This window comes from Callospermophilus lateralis, chromosome 9 (genome assembly GCF_048772815.1).
Source record: "Callospermophilus lateralis isolate mCalLat2 chromosome 9, mCalLat2.hap1, whole genome shotgun sequence".
In the NCBI taxonomy this organism is placed as follows: domain Eukaryota; kingdom Metazoa; phylum Chordata; class Mammalia; order Rodentia; family Sciuridae; genus Callospermophilus; species Callospermophilus lateralis.
In genome coordinates, this window is record NC_135313.1 from 7,864,260 (window position 1) to 7,874,182 (window position 9,923).

The 9,923-nt window shown below is 57.7% G+C and overlaps 1 protein-coding gene across 1 annotated transcript in view; it reads left to right on the forward strand.

Annotated features, from left to right (window-relative positions):
• Nucleotides 1-8,733, forward strand: part of Nmur1 (neuromedin U receptor 1) — a 13,290-nt gene extending 4,557 nt beyond the window's left edge. The window contains exons 2-4 of the mRNA XM_077110277.1: nucleotides 4,407-4,488; nucleotides 5,363-6,236; nucleotides 8,351-8,733. Coding sequence (XP_076966392.1) covers nucleotides 4,407-4,488; nucleotides 5,363-6,236; nucleotides 8,351-8,733 — 1,339 coding nt within the window. The remainder of the gene's footprint in view (nucleotides 1-4,406; nucleotides 4,489-5,362; nucleotides 6,237-8,350) is intronic.
• Nucleotides 8,734-9,923: the final 1,190 nt, after the last annotated feature.

Below are 9,923 nucleotides of genomic sequence, written 5' to 3' on the forward strand. Positions count from 1 at the left end.
CACCAAGCTCTAGTTAGGTCACTCTTGGAATTTTACCAAAAGCTCCTAAGCACTGACTACCAACACCGACATCCGGAGGAAAGACACCCAGAAGGCCTGACTTGTCGCCCAGCGTAGCTGCCCTTGGTCCAGAGGGTAAAAGGCTTGCTCATGGAAGATAGTAGACTGGCCCACGGAAGGTGCCAGGCCAGCCCATGAAGGTTATGCAGCCCTGGGGGAGTTAGGAACAGCACCCAGCAGAGCAGTTCTGGAGAAAACTCAGGCAGACGTAATGAGGGAAAGGCAACACGGGCTTCAGCAGGAAAACTAGGCCCACACGTCCTCAAAGCCCTGCTCCCGGAGCCACTGGGATCACAAGCGTTGCCACGGCACCAGGCTGCACTTTTTGTTTTTAAGGTAGATTTTTGAAATTGGACCTTTAGGAAGCGGGGACTATGGTCAGAACCAAGGAGCAGAAGGCAGCGGTCTCTTCGCTCAGATAACTAAGTTTGAAACAAGAACGTGTTTAAATTCCAGTTCCCAGGTGTGGTTCCCACACAGGCGTGTGAAATTGGCCCTGCCGAGTCTGGAAATCTGGACTCCCTCACCTTCTTCACAGATGCATATTCTCCTGGACATCTCCAGCATTCCTGTGACATGATTTTGTCCACTTCGTGAGCCTGTTGATTCGAGCTTCCTGCCTACACTGAGTCCTGTGTGCCCAGGGCACACGTTAGCCATCCCTGCTCCCTCTGAGGCCTGTGCCTTGATCAGCTCTTGAGTCCCTGAGGAGCAGGGACATCTAGGGTTGTTTGGCTGCTTGTCTCCCAGGGGCTACGGATGACCCCTAGGACAGGGCATCTACCCTCTTCCACTCCAGAAGGCCAGATGGCCCCAGGATCACCCCACCCCATGCAGCGAGGGCACAGAGACAGGACCGACTCTCTTTATGTTATGCCAGGACAAAAGTTAAAAGAGAAAAAAAAAAAAGAAAAACAGTAAGCAAACTACTGTGGACAACAAGATCCCGAGCCCTGGCCCCGATCGGGTGGGCTGAGCTGTTCTGAACCTCCGTTCTTAACTATGAGCCTCCAGGATTCCTGGGGAGAGGCCAAGAGAGACTCTCATAATGCAAGGGATGTGGCTTGTTGGTTGGGAAGGCTGGGTGGACACAGGGCGGCCTCCATTGCCCTGAATGAGCAAGTGCCAAGAGCACCCATGGGTACCCAGTAAGCACTGGTCCTAGTCACGGGATGGCATGAGGCCACACAGGCTCAGGACTGGAGAGACCCAGGCCTTTTCTGGCCAGCACACTCTGAGCCCTGAACACCCCAAGTGAGGTGAGAGCCTAGTGTCCAGGAAGAGGAGGTACTGGATCCCCGCACCCCAGGGCCCTGCCTTGGGCCTGAAGGTCCTCTGGAGTAGCTGGGGAACAGGCCTCATGGCCCTTGGTGGCCAGGGCCAATGGTTAGTCCTAGTGCCCTTCTCCCCTGGAAGAAGGGGAAAGGCAGAGGGGACAGCCTCTGGAGATGTCCTAGCTGTTGGCTGTGAGGTTCCAGCCCAGCTGCAGGGCGGCCAGGCTCCCCATAGGTCTGGTTTTCCTTCTTTCCAGGTGGCTCAGCTTTCTAGCCCTGGCTGCTGGGGACTTTGCCCTTTCAGACTCTGCAGAGCACAGCTCCCATGCAGCCCCGACTCTGCAGCTTCCTGCGGTCTTCTGGAGATTTCTGAGCAGCCCCCCATTTCCCGAGGTGTCGGCTCTGAACGTGCCTAAACCCACATCATCTCACTTAGGGGCGTCCCTGAGAGACGTGTGCTGGTTTTGCTGTTTTATCGACTAGGAAGGTGGGCCTGGAGCGTGGGGAAGGGACTTGTCTAAGGTCACATAGCCAGCTTGGTGGCAGAACAAAGCTTCTCCCCCAGGCCTGTGGACTCACAAGCTTATAATTGTCACTTTGCCACCTTCCTTTGCCCCTTCTCTTCCTTGGAGTGAGTGGTTTTCTATGTGCAGAGCCAGGCTGGGGGCTCAGGGATCATGGATGTCCACGTGCTAGCCATGTGGCTCATGGGAGTGCAACCTGCCCCCGAGTTGGGGACCCCACCATCTGAGGGCTCAGTCCCTCTTGGCCATGGCCTGCCCCAGGGCCAGGGGGAAAGGTCTGACCAGGGAGGTGGCCAGATGAGCCCTGTGAGTCTGCCCTGCTCCTGAGAGTTGCAGCTCCGGGCTCTGTGTTTGCCGCAGGAAGCCCTATGATGAGGGGCCTGGACTGTCCCCACTACCCAGCCTGCAGGTCAGCCCCTGCCTCCTCTCCAGTGCCTCAGTGTCCCCAAGCTCATCTCATTTTCCTTCCCTCATCTCCACAGTCAGGAAAATAGGTGGGGGAACAGTGGGAGTGCCAGGCCAGCCCGAGCTGAGGGGGTAGGTTATGTTTGGCAGCTGCTCCTGGGGGACCCAGGAAGTCAGCAGACACGGGAGCCCTGTGTTTGCCCCAGCCCTGCGCTCTCCCCAGGGCTTCTCAGCAGCACCCAGAGGTTCCAGCTGTGCATTCTTGGCTTATTTGCTGTTGTATGCAGCGGAGTCCTTGGCACCCTGGTCTAGACTGATGTCACCAGCCAAGCTCAGGAGATGAATGTATACCCAGAAAACCAGGGGGAGCCACCTCAGGCAGGGCAGAGAGGCAGCAGAATGTCACTAGTTCTGAAGGGTCACTCTGCCATGACCATCTTTACAGGCCCAGGCCAGGTCACCCAGGAATTGGGCTATTACCATGGTGGTCACTGACCCTCACCTTGTAGGGGCTTTAGCCGGAGGTGGCCTTTGACCGCTGTCAATGCTGTGTGAATGCTGCCAGCCCTGGGCACTGGCAGGAACCTCGGCCCCTGCGAGGCAGGCATGGGTCCTGCCCATTCCTCTCCAGGGCTCTGGTCACTTCCTAAGGGCCCACAGGGATTTCAGCTGTTCAGAATGTGCTCGGTGGTGCGTGTGTTCTGGTGATGGGGCGGGATGGATAGTCCTTGTCACAGGGGGCTGCGTTTGGGTGTCCTGCCCCAGGTAGCCTCTCTGTCATGGTGGCAGCCCCTCTCTTAAAGGTTTGACTCTGTTCATCTGGAGTGGAGCAGTCGACTCCCCGGGGAACCCAGAGCCCTGTCTCCCAGGATCCTGGGGACCATGTGCCCCTGTGCTTCCCACAACCTCCCCGTGCCAGGGCTGTTTATGTGTGGAGTTCCTGGGAAGGGCAGTCCTGGTGGGGGCTCCTCGGGGTCAAACTCCCAGTCCCCAAGCCCAGACAGTGACTCATGGGGACTGAAGGGGACTGAAGGGCTTGAAGGAAGAAGGAGGAGCCTCCAGTCGCTGTTAAACAGTGACAGTCCTACTCCACAGTTCTACCCTGTTCTCCATCTTTACAGTCCCACCCCCTGACGGTAGTGATAGCCACGGTCAGCCACTGCGCAGGCCAACAGAGGCACACAGCCCAAAGCAGCCTCTCTGAGTCCTTGGGCTTTGTCCTTGATCCCTCCCAGAGCTGCGCAAGGTGTGATTTGGGGGCACTGACTGTAGAGGCTGTTGGTCACAATGAGGGTGTCTGGGCCTCACTTGGACAGAGGAAAGGTATCAGGTCTGGGAGGAGGTGGGAGCCAGCACTTGGGTTTGTGCCGACCATCCTTCCTGGGGTCCCTCTTGCCCCCAGGGGCAGTTTCTGTTGAAATCACTTCCATCCAGGGGGCTGACGGCACAATGAGGCAGGCTGGCGGCAGCTGCGGCAGGGGTTTACCTGTGCTCAGGGGAGGCAGAAGGGGGCTGGGGGGCAGCATTATTGTCTCTTCCCTAGATTCCCCCATCCCAGTGATATGGCCCCCACAATAGGGTCATGGTGCAAAGGTCATGAGAGGGTAAGGAGCAGGGGTTTGGGGCTGAGGAGAGGAGTACCAGGAGTCAGGTGGGGAGTAACTCTCTGTGTGCCTTTTGGGAAGTGGCTCTGGGTCTGAGGGAGACTGGGGGCTTCTGTGCAGTCCTGGGAAGGTCCAGCACCTGGAGGCGGGGCTGCAGGCCTCCGGAGGAGGCAGCCAGCCGGTGACAGCAATGTGGGGCTGGGGGTGGCCTGGAGATGTGGAGCCCAGGGGTGAGCCTCTTTGGAGCACCTTGACTTGGAGGCTGGTGGAGGCATCCTGGGAGGTGTGTCTGAAAGGTGGGGCAGGAGATGGGACACGGTGACAAGGGGCTGGAGGGTGGCTTCCTCTCTCTGAGGCTGTCTTCTCAACTGTAAAACCGGCTGCCGCCAGGGGTCCGGGAGGAAAAGCTGCTCCTGGGAGCCGGTCTCCCCGCCGCTGTGGTCTGGTTGGGCGCGGGGTCCGACGTGAGCGCGGCCTGGGTCCAGCGTCCCCACGGGCTCCGGGCTCCGGGGCGGTCCTGCTCCCTGGCGCCATTCCAGCCGCGACGGGCGGGGCGGCGGGGCGGCTGCTGTCGGTCTGTCTGTCCGCAGGCTCCCAGGGGTGCGAGCAGCCGGCGGAATGGTAAGTGACCGCTGCGGGAGGGATGGGCCCCGGGGGCGCCGCCTGGGTCATTTCTGCCCTTTTTGAGCCACCGACGACCCCGGGCTGCGGGCTGCGCTGGTCGACCCTTCCTGGTGGCAGGGGACGTCTCTTGCCCAGCACCCGCCCCGTCGGGCTGGGACGAGGGTGCACCGGAGCAGGGGTAGCGGGGACCCGGGGAGTGGCAGTGCCAAAGGTGTCAGAGACTTAGGCTTTGAAGGGTTCAGGTGATAGAGAATAACCCACCAAGTTTTGGATCTCGCATTGTCGTTTTTTAGCGTTTTCACTCCCTCCCTTGATCCCCACACTGATTGGGTCCCCACAGCCAGATGGATGGTCACCATGCCCCTCAGTAGCCAGCCAGGGCCTGTGTCAGAACTTTCCATGGATTAAACTCCTGGATCCTCCTAAAAAAGAGGACCACGGTTCAATTCCAGGCTTGTGACTTCTCTCCCAGAAGTCACAAGCCTGGAATTGGGTTTGAATCGGGGCAGACCTCATGATACTGAGCCTTGTGCCAGTATCTCCTAAAGTCCCCAGCTTCAGAGGGAGATACCCACTACCCACTGGAGGCTGCCCATGGCAAAGCCCGGGCCCAGGAGGACCTGTCATTTATTCAGAGGTTTCAAGGAGATCAAGATATCTAAAATCAAATGGCCCTGCTTTATTGTTTTAAGGACGCACGTTTCTATGTCTCTGAAATTGTATTGCACTTTAAAGGGATGGGAGAGGTCCCCCGCTTCCCTCACTACATAAAAAATAGTCATCTTAGTGGGCACCTTTGGTTTGATGAGTTGGGACAGAGCCAGGATTCCCTAACTGACTTTTCTGGATATCTCTTCCCTCTGTTCTACAGACTCCTCTCTGCCGCAATTGCTCCATTTTCCCTGGAGACCTGTCCCTAGGGGAAGCAAGGAGCCCCTCACCCTGCAATGGCAGTGAGGCCATGGGGCACTTTGACCCTGAGGACTTGAACCTGACAGACGAGGCACTGAGACTCAAGTACCTGGGGCCACAGCAAACAGAGCTGTTTGCGCCTATCTGTGCCACCTACCTGCTGATCTTTGTGGTGGGCACCGTGGGCAACGGGCTGACCTGCCTGGTCATCCTGCGCCACAAGGCCATGCGCACACCCACCAACTTCTACCTCTTTAGCCTATCAGTATCAGACCTGCTGACGCTGCTGGTGGGGCTGCCCCTGGAGCTCTATGAGATGTGGCACAATTACCCCTTCCTGCTGGGCGTTGGTGGCTGCTACTTCCGCACGCTGCTGTTCGAGACAGTCTGCCTGGCCTCCGTGCTCAACGTCACCACTCTGAGCGTGGAGCGCTACATAGCCGTAGTGCATCCATTCCAGGCCAGGACTGTGGTGACACGGGCCAATGTGCGCCGCAGGCTCGGGGCCATCTGGGGCCTCGCCTTGCTCTGCTCTCTGCCCAACACCAGCTTGCATGGCCTGCAGCAGCTGCATGTGCCCTGCCGGGGCCCAGTGCCAGACTCAGCTGTGTGTATGGTGGTCCGCCCCCGGGCCCTCTACAACCTGGTGGTGCAAGCCACCGCATTGCTCTTCTTCTGCCTACCCATGGCCACCATCAGCGTGCTCTACCTGCTTGTGGGGCTGCGGCTGCAACAGGAGGCCAAGGGCAGGGGCATCAGAGTGGCCAGGGATGGTGACACCCCCAGAGTCCCACTGCAGGATAGAGGCCGGAGACAAGTGACGAAGATGCTGTGTAAGTGTTGCTGCTGGGATGGGAGACTGAGCCAGGCTCTGGGTATGACATGGGGATCCAGGGGCCTGGTGAAGGAGCAGAATGCCCCGCTCTCTGGAGCCAAGTGGGTGGTTTGGAGGACGTCGTCTACCCTGTTAGTGTGTGTGTCCACCTTACACACACACTAACAGGGTAGACGGGTACAGGGATTCTTTTAGACTGTTAGAAATTTATACCAGAGATAAATGTTAATGGCTTACAGTTAGGATTGACTACATAATCCGTGAGGCTCAATATAAAACAAACACTCAGAATCTCCAAAAATTATTAAGAATGTCAGGTCAGCAGCAATAGAGCATTAAGCCAAGACCAGGGCCCTTCTAAGCTTGGGACCCTAGCCTTGTGCACACACCAATCTAGCCCTGGTCCCAGAAAATTGTGTGGCTGGACTTCAGGAGGACAGAAACAGGTCTCTGAACCCTCCAGGACTCTCCTCTTTGCTCTTGAACATTCTTGGCCCTGTTCTGTCCTGCAGCAGCTGACAGCACAGCCACTGCCCAGTCCCCTCTTCTGGGGAGCTGCCCTCCTCCCTTCATAGCTATTGAAAAATTCTGGAGAAAGGTTCTGATTGGTAAGCTTAGGTCATGGTTTACCTCCTGGGCCAGAGGGGAGGACGCTGGGATTTATAGTCCCCTGAGGAACCACACAGAGGGATCTGGGGGAACAAGTTCCCCAAAAGAGGGGCAGGAGGACGGGAGATGCAAGATGGGGATTTCCTGCAAGCTGTCTGTGTTTCTTGGGAGCCATGGGAAAGGCCATTTTTATTCAAGAGGCTCTTCAGGAGATGAGTTTGTGTGCAGACCAGAGGAATCAAGGCAGAAGTGACCATTGTGGCAGACCAGGGCACTCCGCTCTGGACCTTACTGTGACCAAGACCTGGCTGCTCCCAGCTCAGCACCCTCAGCAGGGCCTGCGTCAAGTGGGGAGCGGGTGTCAAGGGCAGAACAAACCTGCTAAGACCTTAGTCAGGGCCAGCTGACTGGGGTCAGCCCTATCCCCAGAACAAGACCCACCCACTCCCCTTGCCATTCAGGAACAGTGTCTCAGAGTCTGGGGTCATTTGTATGGCCCTGCGATGGGACTGGCCAAGCATTGTGCTGGCCTCCCACCTCTGCATCACGAAGCCTGCACTACCAACCACTTCCCCTGCCTGTGTGCCCCCTACTGTTGCCACCCCTCTCCCCCTAAACATGTGTGGAGCCTGCAGTGGGCTCAGCCAGGGCCCTCTCACCCCTGGGAAGGTGGTCTGTTTGCTTGCGGGGCTGGAACCCACTGACCTTCTCCCCTTCCTCACTCCATCCACCTCCCAAGGAACTGCTGTGTACCTGGCTGTGTGCTGTGACATGCTCTGTTTGACATCTGGGATTGTGAGGAACACCTTGCTAGGGTGTGATGGGGAGGCACAGCAGGGGAGGACAGTGAGCTGGAGAAGAGAGCGCACAAACCAAGGCCACCCAGTGGCCAAGACCTCAGGAGGACACAGAGGGTTAATCCCGGGGCAAGGAGGAGTCAGAAGGGGGGGGGCCTGGCTAACCCATCCTGCCACTGCTGGGGAGGGACCTGGAAGCAGGGGGCCTCTCCAGGAGGGGGGTTAGCGCAGCAGGTCTTCAGCTGGGCCGGCGGGTTCAGGCAGAAGCTGGGAAGGCTGGGCCAGGGCAGGTGGGGTCTCTGTGGTCTCATGACCTTGTGGCCTGATCCATTCTCCTGCCTTTCTGTCCTTTCGTGTCAGCAAGCATGGCCTCAGAGGAGGCCTGGCTCACAGTCTGTCACACTAGGGGTTCAGCAGTCCTTGCTGGGAGTCCCCCAGTTCCAAATTCCATGGGAGAGGATCTGTTGGGCCAGTTGGGCTCAGGTGCCCACAGCTAGTTCAGTGGACATGGTCAGAAGCAAAGACCGTGACCCACTCAGAGGGGAAAGGGTCTCTCTCCAAGGGACATGGCCAGGATAGGGCCTTTCCAGAAACTCCTGGGAGGGTGCAGTGCTGGGTGGCCTGTGGGGTAGGAGGAGGCGAGATGGAAGGCAGGGGAAGGCAGGCAGAGCCCCCAGCACCCAGCCTGCCCTCTCTGTCTCCACAGATGTGCTGGTCGTGGTATTCGGCATCTGTTGGGCCCCGTTCCATGCTGACCGCCTCATGTGGAGCTTGGTGTCCCACTGGACAGAGGGTCTGCTCCTGGCCTTCCAGTGCGTCCACCTCGTCTCTGGCGTCTTCTTCTACCTTGGTTCAGCTGTGAACCCTGTGCTCTACAGCCTCATGTCCACCCGTTTCCAGGAGACTTTCCGGGAAGCCCTGGGCCTCGGCACCCACTGCTGCCGCCCCCTCCCCCACCACAGCTCGCACAGCCTCAGCAGGCTGACCGTGGGCAGCTCCCTGTATACTGTTGGAGCTCATGGAAGCAGGGCCCAGGCCCTGGCTGACAACGATGGCCAAGGGGGACACCAGGAAACAGAACCCTCCTAAATGGAGAAGCAGCCTCATCCTGAGGGCCACATGCCATCAGGGAGAGCCTCACCTGCGTTCCTCTGCCAGGACATCCTCATGACCGGTCCCTGACTTACCCTAGACCCTCTGACCAGCACCTTAGCAACTCCTGTCCCTGATCACGTATTTGAGATTTGAGGGAAACAAACACTGATCCATGAATATTGAGGACACACATTGTGCCAGGGAACATGCATGTGCTTCACGTCTCTCCAGACCCTCAGCCCCAGCTAAAAGCCCTGCAGAACCGTCTCAGGTAGCTGGGGGAGGGAGGCCAGTGGGTCCTCCCTTTGAGGTCCTTCCCCTGCAGCTGGTTGTCCTTCCATTTCTTTCTGCAGGTTCGGGCCTGCACCTGGGACGCTCCTCCCCCCTAGACTTTCCCTGGCCTCCATTCCGCTCTGGGATCTGTGCCTGGTGGAGATGATGGGCGGCAGAGGTTTCCAGGGACCCAGGGTCCTGGTTCTAATCTTAGCCCTGCTGCCACCACTTTGCCTCTTGGCATCAGGCAATGCCCCCACCCCACCCCCGCATTCTGAGCTTTGGTTCCTTGTTTGAAAAACCAAAGGTACCCTGACATTCCCCAGTGTCACACTTTGGCACTAGCTGGGGTTTTCTGTGTGTGTGCGTCACTGCTTTTAAATTTATTTTTTGAATATACTTTTCGTTGTAGATGAACACACAGTATGTTTATTTATTTTTTTTGTGGTGCAGAGGGTCAAATCCAGTGCTTCACACACATGCAAAAGCAAATGCTTTACCATTGAGCTACAGCCCCAGCCTGTATCAGATGCCCTCAGATTAGCAGGGGAGAAATTACTCTCTACATCCTTATCACCATCGAACCCTGCTTCCTCCCTGACCTGCCCAGGGCAGGTTCTTCACTTGTCCTAGAGCAGGTGGGGCGAGCGTGTGAGCACTGTTCCCTCTGCCTGCCGCCCTTCCCACCTCCAGGTAGGCTGGCCTGGGTACCGCGAGGGAGCAGAGCACTGGACCTGCAGGCTTAAGGATCTCAGTGGCAAGAGGCATGGGACAGTTAGGGGCTGGGAGTGACTCTTCATGGACAGCCCTTCTGGACTTAATGACAGAGGGACAGGGATGAGTAGCCATGAAATTCTATCACATCCCGAATCCCTGGGACCTACCCAGTGCTTAGTCAAGACTCAATTAAT